Source organism: Vombatus ursinus, unplaced genomic scaffold, assembly GCF_900497805.2.
Source record: "Vombatus ursinus unplaced genomic scaffold, bare-nosed wombat genome assembly UNPS02014770.1, whole genome shotgun sequence".
Classification (NCBI taxonomy): domain Eukaryota; kingdom Metazoa; phylum Chordata; class Mammalia; order Diprotodontia; family Vombatidae; genus Vombatus; species Vombatus ursinus.
This window is the reverse complement of record NW_020954548.1, coordinates 16,624,569-16,650,435: the sequence shown is the minus strand read 5'-3', so window position 1 is coordinate 16,650,435 and position 25,867 is coordinate 16,624,569. Positions and strand designations below refer to the sequence as shown.

General features: G+C 35.3%; 1 protein-coding gene across 14 annotated transcripts in view; it reads right to left on the bottom strand.

Annotated features, from left to right (window-relative positions):
* MPDZ (multiple PDZ domain crumbs cell polarity complex component) overlaps nt 1-25,867 on the bottom strand; it is a 218,252-nt gene that overhangs the window by 165,886 nt on the left and 26,499 nt on the right. For 13 of the 14 annotated variants that reach the window (XM_027862857.1, XM_027862856.1, XM_027862854.1 and 10 more), the window contains exons 2-3: nt 16,434-16,506; nt 12,700-12,866 (exon numbers count right to left, since the gene is read on the bottom strand). In XM_027862857.1, coding sequence (XP_027718658.1) covers nt 12,700-12,866; nt 16,434-16,449 — 183 coding nt within the window. In that variant the 5' untranslated portion in view covers nt 16,450-16,506. Of the gene's footprint in view, nt 1-12,699; nt 12,867-16,433; nt 16,507-25,867 lie in introns of those variants that run through there. The other variant, XM_027862869.1, reaches the window with a different exon arrangement.

Below are 25,867 nucleotides of genomic sequence, written 5' to 3'. Positions count from 1 at the left end.
CTCCATCCTCATCTCTGCTTACTTCTTTCAAGTCCCAACTAAAATCTCACCTTCTACAGGAAGCCCTTCCCAACCTATCTTAATTTCAGTGCCTCCCTTCTTTTAATTATTTCCCATTTGTCCTGTTTAAGTCTTGTTTGTATCTGTTTGTTTGCTTGTTGTCTCCCCCATTGTACTGTGAACTCCTTGAGAGAAGGGACTGTCTTTTGCCTCTTTTTGTATCCTCAATGATTAGCACAGTGCCTCATACATACTGGGCACTTAATAAATGCTTACTGACTGATTGTATTAGATTCTATGGAATGAAAACAGAATGCCAAAATTCTGGTTTGTTCTCAATTATTTTGCTTATGCATCTGTTAAATTTCAAACTTACAAACAACTTACATCTTAAAAAAAAAAAACTGCACCTCTAGAATCTATGTCCATCCTTAGATATACAGGAATCTGATGCTTTAAAAAAAAAAACAGGAAATGTACTCAAATATATGAATTCATTTTTTACTCAAGATGTTAAAAATATGAAGATACAGAATTCCATTTATATTTCATCTATCTCTAATTTTTTTTTACGGAGAAGGTTAATGCTATTACCTAGCTGTTTCACTGGCCAGTCATCAGTCTTTTCAGAAATACTTAGTATAACTATGTTGCCTTATGAAAAGATCAACCTGAATTTCCTCAAGCATTTTGGGCAGATTATCATGTCTACTCTTGGCTGTCGTTTTTTTCTAAACTTATTTTGATTACACTATGTAGAGTAGCAAGAAAATATCACTTTTGCTTCTGTCTATTTAATGGATACTATGCATATTGAATAAACAAAAATAAAACACAAGCAAATCACAGAGTTCAAGAATATTTAAATACTTTGTGGGCTCAAGTTTTAATACCTTAGCCAGTATTAAAACTTTTAACTTTGCTGAAGTTCTCAAGCATAGCCTGTTTACATCAAGATGACAAATCTAGATGCTTCTTCCATATGTAAGGATCTATTCTTTCATTAATATATCTACTCCCTCTGTCAATATACACTGTAACCCCTCTGTAACTGAATAGATGGCCCTCAACAGCTGCCATGGCTGAAGAATCCCTTACCCTGTGTCCCTTACCTTGTGGTATGACCCTCTGCACTTACTGTGGACAGTCTTAGGACAAGAGACAAAGAATCCATTACCAGGCCTGATACTAAAAGCCTTTTAAAGAAGACTTGAAATGGCCTGCTAGAGTTTAGGTTCTGTCAGCATTGCTTTTGAGAGCTCACAATCACCTCCAGGCCCTAAGGAGGTATCAGAGGTCTATGTAGAAGATATCTACTTAAATTTCTCTGCTTCTTCTTGTTTTTTGGCTTTAACTGTATAAGAAATAAAAAGTGAAGCTTGTTTGGGAAAATTTGTAGTGACAGGTGGACCTCTAACAAATGTGGGCATTTTTTTTTTAAATCTGCACCTTGTCTTTTCTTGCAAAGGAAAGAAATTTGATTATTTTGTTGTGAATTTACACAAATGCTGTAACCAACTATTTGGAACTGGTCCCAAATATGAAATGCAAAGAAGAATGAATTGATCCAACACTGAGAGTATTCACTAAAACACAACACCAAAAATCGGAGTAATCAGAAATTTTTTCATATATAATAGGCACATGTTTCAAGTTTTAGACCTAGGGAAGCCTCCTTTTCCATAAATCTTTCAGTAAAATACTGATTAGAGCACAGTTCTGATGCATTATTGAAGAGCCAAATTCTTGCACAGTAATTGATGGTGGCACTCTGATTTAATGATCCTTATTTTTAAAGCTAATTAAAGAAATTGAGTTGCATGTTCAAAGGGGATTAGCTTAATGTGACGAGACTATTTTGGACATAAAATGGCTCCTGGCTCCTGAATTAAATGATAGACAAAATGGAACAGAAAGCCTTTGGAAAATAAATACTTTTATTTTCAGGTGCAGTAGAAATAAGTATGTCTGTTCCTTCCTCCATCCTTTCAAAAAGAAGTTAGATTAGAAATAATTATAAAATGTTAAGATATCCTACAAGGTCATTTTATCATATTCCAACATGGCCATCTGGACAGTTCTTTTTGTACTTCAAAAGTAAAATTTGTATTTCATTAAAGCCACAGTTTAACAAAATGTGTTAAATTACTTCTGACTAACACTGGCCATCATCAGGGAAAGAACCATTGGGTGGTTTCCTGGTTATCTTTTGATAACAATTCCTTACCACAGAGCAAATGAAGGAGAGGCATCATTTTGAAGAATGTATGCTGCTAGTGGCTCTGGATCAGTACCTCTATCTTTATGGATGCAGGTGCATCACAGTGAGTGAACTTGATTTATTTTTTTTCAACTTCTCAGAATTAAATAGGATCAATTCTCACCTGAGTAACTGAAGGTGCAGGGAAAATAATTCCTCACTTAATCCCTCCCCTTGATGCTTAATATTATTATAGACAGACTGTCATATCAACAATATTCCAAAAACTTTTAACTTAACTTTTTGGGTTTTATTTGATTTTGGAGTCAGAGACAGAGTTTGGATTTGAACTCAGAAGTGCAGGGTTAGGGTCCTGGCTATAACACTTGATAACTTGTGTGTGCTTGAGCAAAATTATTGACCCTCTCCAAGTTTCAGTTTACTCAATTGTAAAACAGGAGAACTAATATTTTTGCTAATGAAATTCAATGCAACAAGCCTATACTGAACTCCTACTACACTTCAAGGGATGAATAGAGAAAAGAGCTGTTCTCACAGTTAGGATGACTTGAGTTAAAGTCTCACCTTGAATATATACTGGCAGTGTGACCCTGAGCACAATGAACCTCTCAGGGTCTACAGGCAACTATATAAGATTATACAGGAAGTTGAAGATATTCATTGTTAGAGGGTTTCCTCACCCGAAAGTAACCTGCTTTGATAAAATTACAGATGCAGACCCTGAAACAAAACAAAACAAGGCACTAAAGATATAAAGACCTAAAACAATCTTTGACTTCAAGGAACTTACATTTTACTGGAGGGCAGGGATATGACATGCATGCAGATAAGTAAAAAGAAGATAATTTGAAGAGAAAGAGACCTTTGACAATAAGAAGAAACAAGAAATATTCAGAGAGACAAAGGTGGGAGGTAGGACATGGCAGTCATACAGAATGGCATCTACAGAAGGGAGAGGGAATGTAGAGTTCAGAACACAATTGGTCTAGAATGAAAAGTATATGAAGGATTGATATATGAATTAAGTCAGGAAAGGAAGGGTTCTAGGATAATGAATACAGAGGAAGAAGGGACATTAGAAGTACCGATTGTAACTATTTAATTTATAAATGAAGAAACTGAGATCCAGAGCGGTAAAGTGACTTGCTCAAGATCTCACAGGTAGATAGTTAAGAGAAGCAGGGTTTGCACCCAAGTTCTCTGATTCAAAAACCAGTATTCTTTCTATTGGAGGGAAGTATTGTATAAATAGTAAGGCACTATATAAATATGAGCCAGTATTCTACAAAATGTTATCAACTCAAGCTAATGGTCAACCTTGCAGCTTTCAATGACTGATGTAAAGGATGGCCTATATATATTCCCTCCTAAGAAGCCTCTTTCCATCTTCATTCACTGGACCAAGTTTCCTTAATGTGCTTGACCTTTCTTAAATCTACATCTTAAAGAACTATTTCCATAAAACAATTAGGTAATACATATTTTCCTAAATATCATTAATCAGTGCAGAATTGCTTCAAGACAGTAGAAACAGCCCCACAGAATTTTCAAGCTGAAGGACAGAAGGGAATAGGGGATCATGTGATCACTGCTTCTCATTCTAGAGATGTGGTAACTAAAACCAAAAATTTCTATGTATTTTTAATGCCCTAAAAATTAATATGGGATACAAAATAGGCTAATTGGTAACATTAGATTTGGGAGTCTGGGGAGGGACTATAAATTGGAAGGAATTAACTATTTCTTTAAAAAGAAGGGGATAGAGACTATGATTGATTTCTAAGAACCCTTCCAGCTCTAATCTATTACCTTGATTAATGTTGTGTCTATACAAATGAAGTGGCTTGTGACATGTTTGATCTGCTTGTTATAGCCATTTAGTGGCCAAATCCAAAAACTTCATGATAAATCATATTAATGTTTATGAAAAATGACTATAGCTAAGAATGGTGAATTAGGTACAATGACATTGTACCTAATTCAATGGTCATAAATAGTCATAGATAAGCTAAATATTGCTGAAATTCTTGGTTCAGTGGTCATGAATTAAGAAGTGGGAGGCACAATGTATAAAGTATATACGGACCTGGAGTCAGGAGGAGTTGAATTCAAATCAAGCCTCACACAAATGCTACCGATGACTCTGGGTAAGTCACTTAAACTTTCACTGCCTCCATTTCCTTATCTGCAAAATGAGGATAATATCTCCTTCCAAGGCTGTTGTGAGGATAAAGTTTGTAAAATGCTTTACAAACCTTAAATTGCTATATAAACTAGCTATCATTATTACCTTGATCAGGTGAACCTTAGTGATGTTATCTGGGTATCTGGTTGTTTTACTTATTTTCATTTCACTTCATTTTCTGTGTATAGTAAATACTTTAGTCTCACTCAGCGTATGGCAAGGCAAATAAAACATGCTAAGATTTTACTTAGTAAGAGATCTTTTGTGAGAATCGGGTAAGTAAAAGGTCCCTAAGCAACAAAAGCAGAGCCCAAGAACTTTATGGGACTGGCCATTGCTCATTAACTATTTGTTCTTGCTTTACATATAATTATAAAAATTTCAATAATTTAATTATAATTTATTTATTACACACAGGGTGTCCCAAAAGTCTTATATATATGACACATTATGTCATTTGAAATATAATTTAAATTTTAATAATAATAATAATATACAAATTCTATGTTTTCTGGCCCCACTATAAATTACAAGCAGAAAATCTGGGAGGAGGGATGTGAGAAGCTACTGTATAATAATAAGTGAAATAATTTGCCTAAGGGCACAAAAGTGATTAAAAAAAACTCAGGTTTTAGTATGTGTTTGGTTTTTTTTTTCTCTACCACTTACAGAGTATTAACTGCTAACCTTCTTTATCCTGTTGGGAAAGAATTTGGAAACTAACATTTATTAAGACTTTAAGTGATATACATTTCTTTCATTTATAGAACCTGATGGATACTTTTTGTCATACTATGATTCCTAGTACTGATAGCTGCACCTATCTCATTAAGTAGCAGATTCAAATCCAGATCCTTTTACTCTAAATTCAGTCATTCTGTCAGCTTCTTTACATTCATGAATTATGACCTCACAGCAGAGCTCCATGAATAAACAAATCAATCTCCAAAGACTTTATTTCAAACTAGTAGAGTCAAAATGCCCTCTGAGGTCAGTAGCAGGTTTTGGCTCTCATCCCAAATCTGAAAGGTCATTTAACTTTGTCGCTAAAATTCCACCCAGCACCATTTGCTGTTTTAGACATGGATGCACAAACACACATACTGGCCTAAAATAGCAAGATGGTGTTGCATTTTAATCCAGTGCTACATAAAAAGCTTGCCCAGGAAAAAGAATTTTGGTCCCTTCTTTCAAGTACTCTATATTTACATACTTTTAGTTAAAGGAACAAACACTCAAAAGCTGTTATTGAACCAAAAATAAAGTACTCAAGATTCCTACAGTAAATAAACTTCATGGTAAATGTAAAAACATATAAGTGATTCTTCTTCATTATCTGACGTTGCTTTTTAAATTCCTCCTAGATAAGGGATAGGAAACTATTCGTTTTCTTCTCCGGTCATTGATTTTGTTCAATTATTTTTTTAAAATCCTGAACGTGTTGGTATAAGGAATCTGGTGTAGAAATTCTATCCACAAATGCATATGGGCACTTCATTGACTTAGCATTTTCAAAAATTACCCAGGGTGCTAAAAATTAAATTACTTGGCCATGCTCATAGGATATGCCTGAGGCAGGACCTAAATCCAGAAATTCCTGTTTTCGGCTCTATCTCTATCCAATATTCCCCATTGCCTTTTGTAATTCTCATATCACTGCCTTATGGTAATAAAACTTTTGGAATGCTCAAAAATACTGTTAATCTTCAAAAGATATATAAATCATTCCACTAAAGATGGAGGATGCTTTTTAATGGGATAAAGATATATTTCCTTTCTTTCTGTTGCCTTCCCATCAACAGCAAGTCATAATTTCATCTACGCATTCGGGGGAGATGGAAGTAATTTCCCCTTCAGGGATAGTAGGTTTACAAATGAATAAACTCCATTCCAAACTCAAAATAAATTTTGGATGTATCTACTTTTTGGTATAATATTTCTGTCCAATGCTTCATAAATTAAAATCCTCTTAGGTTAATTGGTCAAAAAATCTGAACAAACAATTCTCAAAAGAAGAACCACAAATATTAACAGACAGATAAAAGATCTCTTCAAATCACGACTGGGAAAAGAAATGCAAATTGAGCAAGTGAAGTGCCATCTTATACCCAGCTAAGAAGCAAAGATGACCGAAACAGGAAATCAATGGTGGATGGGCTATGGACAGATAAGCACAATGCTGATGGAGTTTTGAATTGTTTCAATCATTCTGTAAAGTATTCTGAAATCATGTTAAGCAGGAGATGAAAATGTCCAGGCCCTTTCACTTAGAAATTCCCTTTTATCAAAGACAGAAAGGAGGATTCCAAAATATTCAGAGTAGCACTTATTGTAATTTTATTTTGAGAATTTCCTGGCATCTATGGAAATAACTGGAGAAGACACCAATGTCACAAACCACCGTTGAGTGGTATTCAGTTACTCTCATTGTTATACTCAGTATGCACTAACTGATTATACAGTCACTTAGTCATTAGCTTGATTTTTGTAGATATAATTCAAATGACAGGACATATCCATCAGGCTTCTAAATAAAAAGAGATGGTTAAGGCCTAAGCTACCACTTTTCAATTTAATAAATATTAAGTACCTACTATATGCGAGAAACCATACCAGGTGCAGAGAGTGCTGGGAGATATAAGGACAAAAAAAAAAACCTCTGACCTCAAGGAGTTTACATTTTATTAGTGGTTAGACACATGCACCTGGATAAGAAACAATTTGAGGAAAAAGCCCTAAAAATTGGGATTGGGAAAGGATTTTCAATCCTTTAGAATTTTGATTCTGAACCTGATAAGAAGCTAGAAAAACCAAGAGGCTGAGCTGGGGAAGCTGCATATCCCTTCCAGCCAGGCATGGGAAGCAATTTATGCATTGGCAAAAAGGAAGCAGGAGAGAAGAGTGATAATTTTAGAGAAAAGCAAGAAGGCCAGTTTGGCTGAGATGTAGAGAATATGAAAGAAGTCATATGAAATAACTTCTGAAAAGGCAGGCTAAGGCCAGATTGTGTTGGGCCTTCCTTAAATGACTAATTAACTGCCAAGTTTATGCTTTGGGGGGGGGGGGTTTGGTTTGTTTTTTATCCTCTAGACAATAGAGGGCTACCGGGGATTTCTGTGCAAGGAAGTGGCCTAGACCTATAAATAACAATCTATTTTATATTACTTTTGGAAATCAGTAAGACAATGTTTTGTGTGGAAAGGAAATACATTAACGCTATCATCCTTTTTAAACATCTAAGGAATTTTAATTTTGCCCCCATTGGCTTTTTTTTATTGATGCCTCTCAGTTATACATCACATTCACTTCTGAATACATCGGTCTTTCTGCTCTCCCAACCATTCAGTCTTCCCTTGTAACAAAGATCCAAAAGAAAAAGAAACTAGGTGATCAAAGGCACTAATTCATCAACTGACAGTACATGCATTACCCAACCTCCACAGTCCTCTACTTCCACAACAAGGAAAGGGGCACATTGTCTGGACACATTCAGTTTTAGTATTCTTTTCATTTACATTATTGCATATGCTATTTAACTGGTTCTGCTAACTTCCCTCTACATTAGTTCCTGTAAGTTTTCCCATCACATCCATGTACCAAAGCTTGTGTCACACATATTATCCATACTTATAAATGGGTTATGCAACAATCTGTTGGGTGGGGAGGTAGGACAGAAACCTTACAAAATCAAGCACACAGTGAGGTGTTGCAACTCAAAAAAAAAATGGATTTCAACGATATCTGGACCATGATTCCAGGTAACCAGTACATAAGACCTACGTGATTCATGTAATCCTGTTTTTTGACCCAAATTATCTTCATCACTTTATCATCTACCCACTTCACCTGCATAGACACAGACAAGAGTCTTCTGGAAACTTTTTAAGCTTCAACATAGAAATATTTATGATAACTAAGTCATAGTTTTGCTGCAAACAACTTAAGAGACAACATGGCACAGCGGAGAGAATGCTGAATCTGAAGTCTTTTGGCTTCAAATCCTATCTCTGGCACTTACTTTTGGGGTGTTATGCCCCTCAATTTATAAGTCCCTAGGCCTGTTTCCTCAACCATAATCTGAAGGAGTTATAATTGATGAATTCAAAGATGTCTTCCAACTCTAAATCTATCATCCTATGAACTTAAGCCAAATATATATGTGTGTATAATATATGCATATATAAATTACATATTATTCTCTGGTCATTTCATCTGACAAGGCAATGAATTTATGAGAAAACTGAGTTTTGCCGGTATTGGGTCTGAGAAGTTGCACAGACTGTACAGCCAAAGTACAACATCCTTATGGCTGGCAAGTTTCTATGATTAAACCATTAACGTATTTATTCCTACCCCCCCCATCCCCCACAATAGCTGGATTTTGGTCATGAATAAGCACTAAGCCCTGGGGTGATTAGCTATAATAATGATTCAGTGACAGTAGGTCTACTGCTTGAAAATGTGCATTTGACAGATCATTGACACACAGTCAGAGTCCTTTTCACTTAAATGGGAATTGTGCAATAGGGCAATGAATTGAGACCGTTAGAGATTATCTGGGTTTAACAGCACGTCCTTTTAGCTGGCAGTTATAACAATATACCAAGCAGCAGAATTAAACAGAGGCATCAATTATACCCCCCAACCTGTTAGTATTTTTGACAATATTTAAATAGCACATCCCTTTAGGGCATGGCTTTTATGCCCTCTTCCTTACACACCTGTCAAGTATTTAATTTGCCAAAGGAAACAGTTTGATTTCCAAGGGCAATCTTAATATTGAAGTAGCAAATTGGGAAAATTGAACCTTATTGAATAGAAGTAATGAGAAGAATCTGAGAAAAAAAATAATAGGCTTAATTCAATGTGGCATGCACGCATCTGTCATTGACAAAACAATGCGATCAAGTTCCCCCATATGCTGCATATACCTCAGGCTTATAAATTATTCACTTTCTTCTCTTCTCAGGGACATAGAGGCATGCTAAAGAAGGCTGATCTAGGGGCTCAAATTTCTAGCTCTGAGGACTGTACAAAGACTGTGCCTAGAAAAATTCACCTGTTGTGGTAAACGAAGATAAAATAAATGCCTGATCACTGCTGTCAGAGCTTAGTATGGAACTTCCTCATTTTAATATTAATAAAATACATGTTTTAAATGGTAGCAGCTAGGTGACACAGGACAGAATGCTGGATCTGGAACCAGGAAGCCCTCAGTTCAAATCTGGCCTCAAACTCTAGCTATGTGGCTCTGGACAAGTCGTTTAACCACTACCTGCTTCAGTTTTCTCAACTATAAAATGGGAATGATTATAGCACCTACCTCCCAGGATTATTGTGAAGATAAAATGAGATATTCTTGAAGTGCTCTGCAAACCTTAAAGCAAAATATAAGTGCTAACTATTGATATGATTTCTAAATTACCATAAGAGGATAAAATTTTGGGTCAAAATATACCTGAGACATCATTTAATCCAACTGTTCATTTTCCAAATAAAGAAACTGTTACCTAATCTTTTGTTTTTTTTTCTGATGAGGCAATTGGGTTAAGTGACTTGCCCAGGGTCACACAGCTAGTAAGTGTCCAGTATCTGGTCTGAGGCCACATTTGAACTCAGGTCCTCCTGACTCCAGGGTCAGTGCTGTATCCACTGAGCCACCTAGCTGCCCCTTTTTTCTGCCTAATCTTTTTGTTTGTTTGTTTGTTTTTAAGAAACTGTGCTACAAAGAGGTGATGTGACTTGACCAAAATCAGAGAGGTAAATAAGTAGCAGAGCACGGATTAAAATTCTCTGAAGCCTTAATCCAATGTCCTTTCCATAATACCATAAACAGGTAGAAGAAAAAACAAGACCTTCTCTTTTTTTTTTTTTGGTAAACTTTGGCAAAGAAAAAAAAATACTAGCATAATGAGACCCAGGATATTCATAAAGAAATGAATTAGAACAAATAAAAAGAATGACACAAATGAGTCAGTTAAGGAAGTACTTAATGTTTCTAGATATTGATAGTCAATGACTATGGTAAAATATAACTGAAAGTGCCAACCCTTCCAGAGGGGCAAAGGAGAAATTTCCCCTGCTTCTTTTATATCTCTCTGTAAGTGCTATATATCAGACAAGTATTTAAGGTACACTTGTTAAATATAAAGAAAAAAGAAATATGGATGTTAATTCTTCTCCCTCTACGTGAAAGAGGTAGTAGACAAGATTACTTTCAAAAGTATACCTAAGACACTATCATAGAATGTACCTTCACAATTTATCTCTACTCTCTGTAGATAGTGGCTGGGATATCTTCAGATAAGTTACAGCCGAATCTTACAGAAGTGGAGAGGACCAAAAATTACTGCTTCAGTCTAGAGTAGAGGTTCTTAACCTTTTTTGTGGAATCAAACCTTTCGGAATTCTGGTGAAGCCCATGGACCCATTCTCAGAATAATGTTTTCAAATGCTCAAAATAAAATACAAAGAAAATAATTATAATGAAATAAAGATGTAATTTTATTTCAGTATCAAAGTCCCCCTAAAATATCATTGGTGGACCCTGGGCTAAGAAACCATGTTTTACAGTATTTTTTTTTTTACCATTTCATACACAGCATGTTTTATAAACAAAACAATACATCAGCCATTGGCTTCCTATCTTTGCTTTTCAATGAATTCTCCCCCCCAAAATTGAATTGGCTAAAAATTAAGTCAAATCAGCAAGCATTTATATAGCATCTACTACGTGCTGTGCTAAGCAATGCAGGAGGAATTTCAGGAGTAATGGGATAAAAAATATGAGAGAACTTCAGAAAAGACAAAGACCAGGCCTCTTTTATTTACTGGTTATATTTACTACTACTTTTTTCCCATTTTGGATGTTTCTCTAATTAAAATAAAAAATGTTTTTATACATTATTTCTCTTCAATTCTTCTATGGTCATCTAACAAAAAGAAATAAAACTAAAAAAATAAAAACTCAACATAAGCAAGATATTTATATCTTGGACCTTGATATTTCATAAAGCTTGTCAAGTCATTGTACATTGTACAAAATCACTTTAATTATTTTTCAAGGGTACTAACACATAAGTTCATCATAGTCTACCTAAATATAACCAAAACATCAAGGGTCTTTCACAAATCCAAGATTTATTGAGAAGAAATTATTCTACCAGCCTTCCTCAGTCTATTTCTCCTAACTTCTAGATTCACAGACAGATTACATGCTTCACTTAGGACTTCCCCTCTCACCTCTGATCAGACTTAAATCATGAACCTTTCATAAAGTATTTGACTGAAGCTGCTTCACCTTAAGTCACTGAATCTTCAAGCTACTTTGTGACTTCAAAGCTACTTTGTGCCATCTCACTCATAAAAGTGGCAAACTAAGGTTTCTCAATAATTCTCAACATTATCATAAAAAGCACTGTAACAATACCAAAACTGATTGTAATTATTATTAAATTGACTTGAAAGTTTATATAGGAAAAATATAATAACTTGTATTCAAAATAATGACCTGGATAGGTCAAAATATCTGGGAAATTTAATAATAGAAATTGAAATATGGCTAATTTAATTATTTGAGTTCAGAGCATGCACACCCTCAGGTTCCATATGGTCAATGTGATATATTCCATTCTAATTTAAATGCTTGAAAGTTTCTTTTCTATAAAAATTCCAAATAAAAATTGTTAACATAAAAAAATAGAATGCTGTGTTACATTTGGAAGTTCGAGTGTTTATCACCATCTGACGCTGTCATGGGGAAGCAATTGCTCCTTACACTCCTTTAAGAAGTGAGAATTTGCAACGCCACCAACTGATGACAATGTAATTATCCCTCATACTGTCAAAATAGAGGTGCTTTCCCTTCCTTACATACATGATTACACATGCAAATCCAAGCTTATCAGAAATAGCATAAGGAAGGGGATCAAGCGTTTGAATGGGAATGAGAAACATCACATGAACAATAAGCCCTAGTGATGGAGACCACATGTACATACAGCTCTCTATCTTAAACATATTTGTATCATCTCCTTCTTCTGTAGGAATTCATTCTTTGGCATCCAGACAGCTTTCAACAGAATGTCATATCATCCACAATATACAGCAATAACCATGGCAAAAAATAACTAGAGGAAGAAAAAAGCCACAGTGAATCTGAATGTCTCATTTTGGGCTTAAGTGATTTAATTAACTATTCATTAACATATACAGAAATCAGCCTTTCAGAAAAATAAAAGGGATAGCAGCCAAGCAATTTCTGGAATGCCTGCTAAAATGGGTGATGACCTACCTGGTCTTTCAGCTGCTGAACTGATGTCTGAAGGTTCAGAATCTGACTGAAGAGAGGGCTCTGCAGGACTGACTTTAGGAGACTCAACTTGTCCTCATTGGCTATATCACCGCGTTCCCGCAGTTTAGCCTGCAATCGCTCTGCTGCTTGTAGGGCCCGGCTGGTGTCTACAACAAAGTATAGTAATAGTCAGTAGTAGGTTAAAAAAAAAAAGGATTCAAATCATAATAAAATTTTGTTGACTGACTGATACTAAGATAACCATCTTTTCCAATGAAACAATGAAACTATATCCAGTCTCACCAAAATAATAATAACACTTCAGATTTACATAGGGCCTTTATAAACTGTTACACATATATTATATTTCATTCGAAGTGGTGAAAAAAAGTATCCTCCATTATACAGATGAGGAAACTAAGGTACAGAAGAGTTAATCGATTTACCAGAAGTCACATGGATTGTTAATGACAAAGCTGGAAGGTGAGCTCTCACAGTCTGACTCCAAATCCAGTGTTTTTTTTTTTTTTTGCCACCATACCATGATGCCTCTCACAAAAAAAAATCATAGGAGAACCATAAAAGGTTAACTTGCTACTAAAAAATACACTCACTCAAGCCTGCCATGACTAATGCAAAAAAAAAAAGTAAAAGAGAGAAGAAAAAAGAAAAGAAAGAAAAGAAAATGAAAAATTGCTTGACAGAACACTTTGTGAATAAAAAATTAAAAAAAAAAAAACAGGTGCAGCTACGTGGCACAGTGGACAGAGCACCGGCCCTGAAGTCAGGAGGACCTGAGTTCAAATCCGGCCTCAGACCAAACACTTGACATTTACTAGCTGTGTGACCCTAGGCAAGTCACTTAACCCCAACTGCCTAAAAATAAAATAAAATAAAATAAAATAAATAAGCCAGAACACTTTGTGGTAGGAAAAAAAATGGAAACATAGTAGATGCCTATTAACTGGGGAATAAATAAATTGTGGTACGCAAATGTAATGGACTATTACTGGGTAGTAATAAATGACAAACATGATGAATACAGAGAAACATGGAAGGAATTAATTAAACTAATACAAAATTAAGTAAGTAGAGCCTTACTCCTTTGAAGAGATGTGTGGGAGGAATAGGGTGGAGAAAGAGGGAGAGGTCCACAGGTATGTAATATTGCATATGATATCACTTTTTTGATGTCTTGATCAGTTTTGCAGGATTTTTCCTCTTCCTCTTTTTTCTTTTTTTCTTTTTTTTCTTTTTTTAATAAAGAAAGAGGACTTGGGAGAGGGATACAAGAGTAAATCCGAGTGATAAAAAACAAATTACATCAACAAAAATTTGTTTTTAAAAAGATGCTTGAAAGCAAGGGTACATTTAGGCTATTCAATGTAATATTTAATTCCATTTTCCTTTCTCTCCTTTTAAAATTAAGAAAAAAACTATTTTACTTACAGTATATGTGAATTTAAATATAAGCTATTTCTACTTTCATACACAAATACCTGATCAGAGTGAATTTTATTATTCTAACATTTTCTTATTTCTAGACTATAAAAAGAAAAAAAGAGAAACTCGTTATTAAATGGATTCAAATATACTGTAGGTCATGTCGCCAGCACTAAAACTGAGCTAACCTATAAAGTACCCATCGGTTCTATCCTCTCATTACAAGGATCAGAGACCTAGAGAGCATGAATGGAGCTCAAACACTATAGTCCAATCTCCTCAATTTTACAGACAAGAAAAGAGGCTCACATAGGATAAGTCACTCTCCCAAGGTCACAGAGGTAGTATTAGGGATGGGACTGAACCTAGGTCCTCTGACTCCATAGCTAGTTTCCTATAAGTAATAGATCAGACTAACCATATCAAACAAAGAGATTATTCTGAACTGCTTCAGGAGTCTTCAAGAAGTGAAAGGAGTGAGACTATGTCTGCCACTAAAGAAACAAACAAAAATCTTGGCAACTGATCCCGTCACTTCCTGGCAAATAGAGGGAGAAGAAATGGAAGCAGTGTCAGATTTTATATTCTTGTGTTCAAAGATCACTGCAAACAGAGACTACAACCCTGAAATTAAAAAAAAACGTTTGCTCCTCAGAAGGAAAGCTATGGCAAATCTGCACAGCATACTAAAAAGAAAAGACATCACCATGCTGACAAAGGTCCATATAATCAAAACTATGATTGTGAGAGTTGGACTGTAAGGAAAGCTGAGAGCAGCAGAATGACACTTTTGAATTATGGTGCTGGAGAAGACTTTTGAGAGTCCCTTGGACAGCAAGGCAATCAAATCAGTTAATATTAAAAGAAATTAATTCAGATTATTCACTGGAAGGTCAAATACTGAAGCTAAAGCTTAAATACCTTGGCCATATAATGAGAAGACAGGACTCACAGGAAAAGAACCTGATGTTGGGAAAGACTGAAGGCAAAAGGAAAAGGGGACAGCAGAGGATGACATGGATAGAAAGTGTCATGGAAGCAATGAAGATGAGTTTGGACAGACCTCAGGAGACAGTGAAGAATGGAAGGTCTCTGCCCAATATGCTATAGTCCATGGTGTCACAAACAGTCCAAAATAACTGAATAACAACAAAAGCATGCTGCTTTTAAGGGAAAACATTTTGTATGGGTTTCATTGTCCTATCAGTCTAAGATTTTGCATAAGTAAGGCAGCAAGTAATTTTCTACCAAAAACAATGGAAAGAAGCATTATAAACATTAAATATAAAAAATATATAACAACAGGGAGGGGATAGATGGTCAAAGGGATGAGTTGGTCTCAAAAGAATTACTAAATATTAATAACCACATAAAAATTCTCCAAATCACCCATAATAAGAGAAATGCAAATCAAAACAACTCTGTTTCCTCTCACAGCAAATTGGCAAAGATGACAAAAGATGGGAATAATAAATATAGGAAGATAGGCATACAAAAGTAGTGGTGGTAGAGTTGTGAATCCATACAATCATTTTGGAAATGAATTTGTAGTGATGCAAATACAGTCACTAAAATGTTTCATACCCTTTGACCCAGAGATTCCACTACTGTACATATACTTCAAGGAGGTCACTGTTAAAAAGAGTCTTCCTACATATACCAGGGAATTCCAGTTCTAGCAAAGAGATATTTAATCACAGAACAATATTTTCAAGCTAAAAAAATAGAGCTATAGATACTATAGATAGGCATCACACAACTCTAGACAATTTTAATAATTCAAACTGAAAATATAAATTCAAAGGATACTGAGATTTAAAGCTGAGAGAGACCTTTTCAATACCCATTTTAAGTTGCCTTAAATCTTCATTAAATTTTATCTATATTAGCCTACATTATCCAAATTCTGTTGTTCTTCCATTCCCCAGAGAGTTTATATGAGTATTAGAATTCTAATGCAGGTCAATATGACATGGAAAAAGCAAAATTAAGATTTGAGTCCTCATCTTCATTCAATGTTACACTTTAAATAATATTGCCCTACACTTTAAAAAAAAAGAAACTAAAACTGGGTCTATTCTGAATTTACTCAAGTCCACTGTTGCTAGAATAATTAAAGTTTTTAAAAGTTTTAATTATTGTTTTAGAATAAATTATTCAGGTAAAGAAAAAATCACATGTTTATTGGATAAAGCATATTACTGAAGAAAGAAGCTTGTTTGGGTCAGTATTTTAAAGGCTGTAATTTCTAATTTCATTTACAAAAGTGAACAAGAAAGAATCAGTCTTACCTATAGTTTCCAACATTTTTTTTAGAAGTTCAGTTTCTCTTTCAAATGACTAATGGTGTTTGTTACTATAATCCTGTGAATGGAAAAAAAAAAGAAAATGAAATGCTCATTTGACAGAACTTTTAAATTTTACTCTAAAACTAAGCACTCTGAAACAGATTTTGATACACTTACATTCATTTCACATTTAAAATGCAGCTGATAACTCTAAGGTAACCCTTTCATGGGACAAGAAAAAAGGGGTGTGTTAATTTGGGGACTTATTAAAGTAATCTAATATTGCATAATTACATTATTTGCATAATGAAGTAAAGGTTTGTAGTCTATTTTAATCAAGGTCCCATAAGTTTAGTTTCCAAAATACTTCTCTCAGAAATTTCTATCCAGATCTGTATTCACATATCTGGTACCAAGTTAAAAGACTAAACATTTATTTGCTGTGGAAAGTGGGGGGACAGAGAAACTATATACCCTGGACAATCACAAAAGCCTTCCAATTGGTCTCCTTGCCTCAAATCTCTCCTCTTCCAACCAATCCCCAACACAGTCACCAAAGTGACTTTTCTGTAAGTGTAGGTTTAACTATGTCACCTCTTCTTTTTCCTCCAATCCCCCCCACCAGTTAATAAACTCCTATGGCTCCCTAAAAATATCTCCAATATAAAATATAAAATCCTCTAGAAGCTATGCTTCCAATATTTCGTGTTTTCTCACACTATATTCCTGTTCATAAGCTCCATGGTCCGTCTTACTAGCTGTTTTTTGCACACTGTAATTCATCTCCCAGTCCATGACTTTGCAATATAGGTCACCTATGCCTAGGAAGCTTAACTTTTTACCTCCATCTCTTGATATCCCTAGCTTCTTTGAAGACTCAGTTTAAGTGCCACTTCCTTCCATTACTATTTTCTTTATTATTTTTTTATTATTTCATAATAAACTTTAAATGGATTAAAGATCATAGCATAAAAAATTAGAAGCAGATCATATACCTTGCACAGCTATGAGTAGGAGATGTAGTCTTAATGAAATAATGAATGGAAGTAATTACAAAACATCATTTAAATAATTTTGATTACATGAAATTGAAAAGCTTCTGCACAGACAAAATTAATGCCTCTAAGAAGTAAAGTGGTCAAATAGGAAAAGAAAATCTTTGTATCAAATTTCTCATGTAACAGTTTAGTATCTAAGATACATAGGTAACTAATATATATACACATACATATACACGCATATTTAATATATTATATGATGATATATATATATAATAATAATACTATGTAATATACACACATATATGTATGTCAATATGTGCGTATACCAAATGTCATTCCCCAGTACATAGATGGTTAAAGGCTATGTCATTCTCAAAGGAATTACTAAATATTAATAACCACATAAAAATGCTCCAAATCACTAATAACAAGAGAAATGCAAATCAAAACAACCCTGTTTCTTCTCACAGCAAATTGGCAAAGATAACAAAAATGGGAATAAATATAGGAAGATAGGCATACAAAAGTAGTGGTGGTAGAGTTGTAAATCCATACAGTCATTTTGGAAATGAAGTTATAGTTATGCAAATAGAGTAACTAAAATGTTCCATACTCTTTGACCCAGAGATTCCACTACTATACACATACTTCAAGGTCACTGTTAAAAAGAAAGTCTTCCTACATATACCAAAATATCTATAGTACAATTTTTGTAGTGCCAAATGACTGAAAACATAGTAGATGCGCATCAATTAGAGAACTGCTAAACAAACTAGTATAAATGTGATGGGATATTACTGCGCTATAAGAAATGAAGATTATGATAAATATAGAAAAGCATGATAAGACTTAACTGGAACAGACTACAAAGTGAAATTACCAGAGCCAAGAAAAGCATATACACAATGACGACAACAATGTTCCACTGGTATATTACTATTACATATATTTTCACATTTTTGATGTACTGATCAGTTTTGCTGATTGCTTTTTCTCTTTTTACTTAAAAAATATTATTTGCTATATGAAATGGAGGGAGAAGCATACATGAGGAAATGTAGGCAACGTAAAAACAAAAGATAATAAGAACTACATATACAAGGTGGGGGAGAAAGGGAGATAGAAAGTACACATAAATGTAAAGAAAATAAATGCATATATACATACACAAGAGGGGAAAAGGGGAAAAAAAGATAACTTTTCCAGAGGCTAATCTTCACATGGCATGATCTCAAGGTCCTTAGGTTCAAGAATGGCACATTAAAAAAAAAAAAAAGAAACAATGCTATAAGAAATGATGAACAGGCTGACTTCAGAAAAACCTGGAAAGACTTGTATGGTCTGATGCTGAGTGAAGTGAGCAGAACCAAGAGAATGTTGTACACAATAACAGCCACATTGTGTGATGACTAATATTGATAAACTTAACCATTCCCAGCAATACAAGGATCTAAGACATCTCCAGAGGCCTTGTGATGGAAAATGCTATCCACACCCAAAGAAAGAACTATGGAAGCCGAACTGTTATTTTTTTTCTCTTCTGTTGAGTTTTGTTTCTTCTTTCTAATGGTTCCTCCTATTGGTTTTAATTTCTACTTACAACATCATTAATGTGAAAATATGTTTAATATGAATGTAAATGTATAGCCTATATCAGATTGTGCGCCGCCTTGGGGAGGGTGGTGGGGAGGAAGAGGGGAAAAATTTTAAACTCAGAAGCATATGGAAGAGATTATTGATAAATCAAAATAAATTTAAAAAAAGGAACCAAACTTGATCTGGGTTCAAACCCCAGTTCTGATGCATACTACCTGTGTGACTGTGGGTAAATCACTTTAATCTCTCTGTGCTTCGGTTTCCTCATCTGTAAAATGAAGAGGTTGAATTAAATAGACTTTGAATCCAGCTCTAGATCCATGATCCGAGAATTTCTTCATCATCCAGATTGTCCTCTTCTAGACACTCTCTAGCTTACTAATGTCCCTACAAAAATGTGGCTTCCAGAAATGAGCAAAATACTCCAAACATAGTTTCAGAAGACTAGAATACAGTGCGACTATCATCTCCTAAGTCCTAAAGAGTCTCTATTAACACAGCTTAAAATCACATTAGCTTGTTTTAGTTGCAAAATTCCACTGTTATCCCATACAGAGTGTGCAGTACGCTGAAATATTTGTCTTTTTAGATGAATTGCTATCTAGCAATACCCCCCCATCTTGTATATGTGAAATTGACTTTGAATGTGCCTGCAAGACTCCCTCTACATTTATCCCAGTTAAATTTAATTTCCAATTCAGTGCAACATTCTTGCCTGTCAAGATCTGTATGAATTTGATATCTTTGGACATTGTCTCTTTCAGTTTTGTGTCATCTGCAAATCTGATAAGCGTTCCATCTAAGCCATTATGCAAGTCATTGAAAGAGACTTGATTTCTTACTATTCTTCTCCCAACTTCCATTCAGTATGACATTTTGGTATTCATCTAACATTACCTGTCCTTGCTTCCATCATAACGGGTATATCTTTTAAAAATCTAAGTCAGTTGGTAAAATTCTCATTTATACCTGGTCTGTTAAGACAACTCCTCTTTTGCTTTCTCTTTAGAATTGTTTCTCTCTGTACCTTTAGAACATAGTTCACTATCCTGTTTGGGCTGACTTCTCCTATAGAATTTCAGGCCATGGGATCCTATCTATCCTTTTGCTAAATACTTTGAAATTTGTTTTCCCCAAAAAAATACCTAAGGTGAACATCATTATGTTTATGCTTATGCTTTCCTCTCCTTCTCTATAGTAAATTCCAAAATGGGAGTTGCTTCTCTCTGGATGAATAGTGAGAATTAGATGCAAAATAGTAGCTCTTTTGTTGGTTCCCCTATGTTATGAAGGATAAAAATATCTTTAAGGTAAACCAAGGAATGATTAGCTTCTCTGCTTTTAGCAGTTTTAGATGTTTAGATAACTGAAGGTTCCTTTCTTTACTATATCCTGAGATCTCTTTTCTGCACAGTACATTGGCTACTGGAGTAAAGGATGAGTAACAAGGATAGAAGCTCTTAAGTTAACCTCCTGAACGAAGTGATGAGTTAGGTACTCATTGAGAGTTTCAAGACACGGAACATATGGCCAACATTTGTGAAAGGGTGAATGAAAAAAAAGAATTTATTAAGTACTTACTATATACAAGTGTGAAAAGGATATTCAGTTTCTTCTTTCAAGGCCTCCAATTCTAATGCAGGAGACCATACATAAACACCCTAAACTTATGGTCAAAGCTTCCTGTCTCCATCCTACCTCCTCTCTATATATCTATCTTTAAGTAATTTCCTAACTCACTGCCAAGATCATGTCACTCTTTTGAAGAACAGTAGATGGAAGATTTTAGATTTAAAGCTGCAAGCGACCTAAGAGATTGAGTCTAAATCCCTCATTTTACAAATGAGAAAAATCAGGCTCAGAGATATTAAGTTATTTGCCGAAGGTCATATATCTAATAAGCATCTGAGGCAGGATTTGAATTTGGGTCTTCCTGACACCAAATTCAGCATGCTATCTACCACACCAGACTGCCAAAGGTTTGCCATTGTCTTCCCAATTAAGTTTAAAGTCCTGCCCTTATCATTTAAGGTCTTCCACAATCTGTTTCCAACCTGCCTGTTCAGTCTTATCTCTAACTACTCCCCTTTTCATATTATATGTTCCAGCTGATCTCTAATTTGTCCTAGCCTCTGTTGTCTTCATACTTGGAAGGAAAGGAAGACAACAAGTATGTATTGAGTGCTTACTATGTGCCAGTTAAAATATTGTCTCATTTGATCCTCATAAGAGATAGGGGCTATTATTATTCCCATTTTATAGTTGAGCATACTGAGTGTCTGAAGCCAGATTAAAACTCAAATAGTCCTAACTCCAGGTTCAGCACTCTATCCACTGCACCACCTACGTGTCTCTAGTCATGCAAAGGCATGGGTTCATCCTAAGCGTGATGGTTAAAGTAGACTCCCTCCTCCCATCTCTCTATTGATGTCCCTTCATCCCTTTAACTCCCAACACAGACGGATGTCATCTCCTCTAAGAAGCTTTTCTTGAGCCCATCATTTCTTAATTTATAAGTGATCTTTCCTTCCTCAAATTTTCAAGCATATTTTACCTTGATTTTCTTTGCTCCTTAGCACTGATGGAGCCTTAAGGTTTGCAGAGCACTTTGCAAATATTACATCCCATTTTATCCTCACACGAGCCCTGGGAAGTAGGTGTTATTATTACACCCATTTTACAGATGTGGAAAAAGACCAATGGAGGTTAAATGACCTGCCCAGGATAACACAGCTAGTAAGCATAGGAGGCAGGTACAAGAATGCAATGAAATATAATTACATCACAACAATGATAAAGTAAGGTTTTGGAGAAAAAATGGGAAAACCTGTTTAAAGTTTTAACTTGTCTAAATAAGGAAAGAGCTAACAAATTACACATACACATATACACAGAATGAGCACAACAATGCAAATGAAGACAACAAACCTCAGGTCAAGGAGAATGGAGGACATTGGTATCAAATGACTAAAGTTAAAGCACCCTTCCCATCTGTAAACAATCGGTGAACTGAAATGAGCAGAAGCGATCTGCACAGTGACAATCATCTCATTACGGGGTTTAATGTTGAACTGCTCTTGGTGAATATAAAGGTCTGCTTCATGGTATCTACAGTTTCAACACCAAATGTATCGATAAAAATAGTTTAAAATGCATTTGTAAACACCTATTCTCACAAGCTATTTCAATAATACATTCTATTTTTTAAAATTAGGAATTAAAGCTAACATCATTAAATTAGAATCAACCTCCGCTCTTTTGGGAAGAGCAAAGCAAAAGCTTAATAAAGGCTTATTGCCTGCTAGACTCCCTACCTCGATGCTGTCTTACGATACAGTAGGTCATAATAAATCATTTTCAATGGATTTTGGGTTTTGGTTTTTTTTGGTGAGGCAATTGGGGTTAAGTGACTTGCCCAGAGTCATACAGCTAGGAAGTATTATGTATCTGAGGTCAGATTTAAACTCAGGTCCTCCTGACTGCAGGACGGGTGCACTATCCACTGCACCACCTAGCTGCCCCCTTCAATGGATTTTTAATATTTTTATCTTTGCTCATTTGGGAATGACACTGTACAATGACAGCCTCGAGGAAAATAATTAATAACTAAAAAGTATTGTAAATATAATCAATATTTTAAAAACACAAGCAAAGTGTAGCACCTATGTATGAAATTTGAAAATTGTTTCTGGAAACACGTAATTTTTCAAGATAATGTGGAAATTCATTCATTTGGCAAGTATATATTAAATGCCTACTAGGAGTAAGGAACTGTACCAGGCCCAGAAGATGCAAAGGAAAGGAAGGGAATACGCATTTATATAGTGCTTATTTTATACTAGACAATGCTAAGTGCCTTACAAATATTATCTCATTTCATCTTCATAACAACCATATGGGGTGCTATTATTATCATCTCCTTTTTACAGTTGAGAAAACTGAGGAAAACAGAGTTTAAGTGACTTGACCAGGTTCATACCAGCTAGTAAGTGTCTGAGGCCAGACATGAACTTAGATGTTCCTGATGCTAGGCCCATAATTCTATCTACTGTACCACCTAGATGCCTCTGGCTGAAAAATAAAAACAGAACAGTCCCTATCCTCAAAAACCTTACATTTTACTTGAGGGATACAATATAAATGACTTTTTAAATACAAAATCTATAGAAAGTAAATATAAAGTAATTTGGGTGCCAGGAAGGAGTGTTAATAATGAGTGAGATCAGGAAAGGCCTCATGATGGTAGTGGTATCCAAGTTGTGCCTTCAAGCGAGCCAGAGATTTCATGATGTGAAAATGAAGAAGAGGTAGGGCATAGTCTGTCCAAAGTCATGGGGATAAGAAGCAAAACGTCATATATTGGGAATGACAAGTAAGCCAGTCTGGCAGGAATACAGAGTTGTTAGGGGGAATAATCTGAAATAAGTCTGGAAAGGAAGGCTGAAGCCAGATTGTGAGGGGCTTAAATACCAAAGGACTTTGTATTTTATCCTGGAGGCAATTTGAGTAGGGAAATGACCTAGGTCTCAAAAATATCAATGTGGCAGCTGTGTGAAGGATGGATTGGAGAAGACTGATGAGGTGGGATGACCACTTATGAAGCACTTATGAAGGAACTATCTAGAGCGTTTTTGGTGTGAGTAGAAAAATCTAAAAAACCTTGTTGAGATAGGATAGATAGGATTGGTGAAGGGAGGAGAAAAAAGTCAAGGATGACACAGAGATTTAAAACTTGGGTATCTGGAAAGATGGTGGTCCCCTTCTCAAAAACATGGAAGTTAGAAAGAAGGGTGAGTCTTGGGGAAAGATAATCAATTCTGCTGTGGATATGCTGAATTTGAGTTGAGTATGGAACATCTAAGTGGATTGGCCCAGCTGACTTCTGGTGATATGGGAGTATAGTTTAAGAGAGAAATTAGAGCTGAATAGACAGATCTGGGAATTATCTACATAAAGATGGTAATTGAACCTATGGGAGCTAATAAGACCATCAAAATAAAGTATAAAAAGAGATGAGGGCCCCCGAGAGAGAGCCATGCAGCGTGTCTAGCCTTCAGGGACAAGGCATGTATGACGAACTTGCAAAGAACAGTGGAAAGGAGTAGGGAAGCAGGAAGAAAGATAAGCAAAAGAAAGAATTGTAGTCTCCTACATTCAGAAAAATGAGAGGATCCAGGAGGATAAGATGAGCAACAGTATTAAATAGTGCATAGTCAAGAAGGAAAAATAATGAGAATAAGCCACTGGATTTAGAAATTAAGAAACTGTTGAAGGAAACAGTTTCAGTCAGAAGACAGCTAAACTTGAAAAGTGAGTGGGAGGTGAGGAAGTAGAGGTAAGTTGTTGGGTTTATTTTGTTGTTGTTTTGTTTTTTGTTTTTGTTTTTGTTTTTTTTTCTAGAAGTGTGCCTAGAAAGCAAAAGAAAGAGAAAGGCTGATAGCTTGAGGAGATGCAATGTTAAAATAAAGGTTTTTGCTTTTTGGGTTGTTTTTGGAGAGGGGGACATCTGGGCAAATTTGGAGTCCAGTTTAGGAGACAGTGGCTAAAAAGAGACTGAAGTTTAGAGAGAAGGCAGAGGTGATTAAAGGGACAGACCCACAAAGGAAACAGCAGGGAATGTGTACAAAGAAACAAACAGTTGAAAAAGCTGAATTAAACAAAGAGGAGGAAAACCTCTACCTTAGCAACTGGAACTGAGGAGAGAATGGGGTTTGGGGGATGATGCTGAATGGATTAGAGATAGCAAATTGGAAATTAGGTCATCACAAAAGATGGCCTTTAAGGTTTACAGAAAGTATGAGGATAGATATTTTAAGAAGTAAGAGTATAAGGAAGATGTGTAAGTGGCTTGGTAAAAGAAGAAAAGATTTAGAAAAGGACTGAGAGATCAATCAAGAAAGAATAAAAGGTTTAGCATGTAGCCAGATGGGACTTTGTGGTGGTAGATCCACAAAACAGAGCTCTGTGACTTCCTCTAATTGTGATAAGCAGCACATTAGCAGAAACAAAGAATACAGATATTAGAAGGAACCCAATTGTGGGGCTCAGAAAAGTACCAGTGGTGATTAAGAAAAGAGAACAAGGGATTCAGGAGGAAAGGACAGTATTAAAAGATGAACTGCTTAAACATAAGGTAAAGATTTTGAAAAGAAGAAAACAATGCCAGAGTAGATATGGAGGTCTGGGAAATCAAGAAGGATGGAGTGAATGGAGGTCACAATGGGGAGGAAGTATAGCTTTAAGATAAGTGAGACAGAAGGGGAGAAGAAAGGATAAACAATCATGAATATGATAAATAATATCATAATAAAGGAATATCAGAGTTTTCTATCATGGAGGTTGAACATTTATAGGTAATGATAAGGTCAAGCTATACCATCTCTATGTGAAGCTGATGCTGAATAAAGGTTAATGAACTGCGAGTTCAGGGAATTTGAGGGGATATCAACCTGGATACCGCAGTGCTCTAGAATAACAGCAGGAGTTGGAATGGAATGATTATGAACACATATAAATGATCTACAAAGAAATCATAGTGATACTGCAATTCACATGTGTTAAACACAAAAACCCACTTAAAATGCCAAAAAAAATTAACACCAAATATTTTCAGAAAAATGGTTGTCTCATTTCATCGTGGCCTACTCTCTTCTCTTCTCTCTCTCTATCTTCACATGTGTATGTGTGTTTATGTATGTATATATAGTATTCTGTATGTGTGTGTACACACATATATATACATATATATGCATACACACATATATGCACACACAAAGGCAAGGTCATTCAGGATACAAGGAAGAAAATAGAGGTAACATCTCCTCTTTACAACCACCTAAG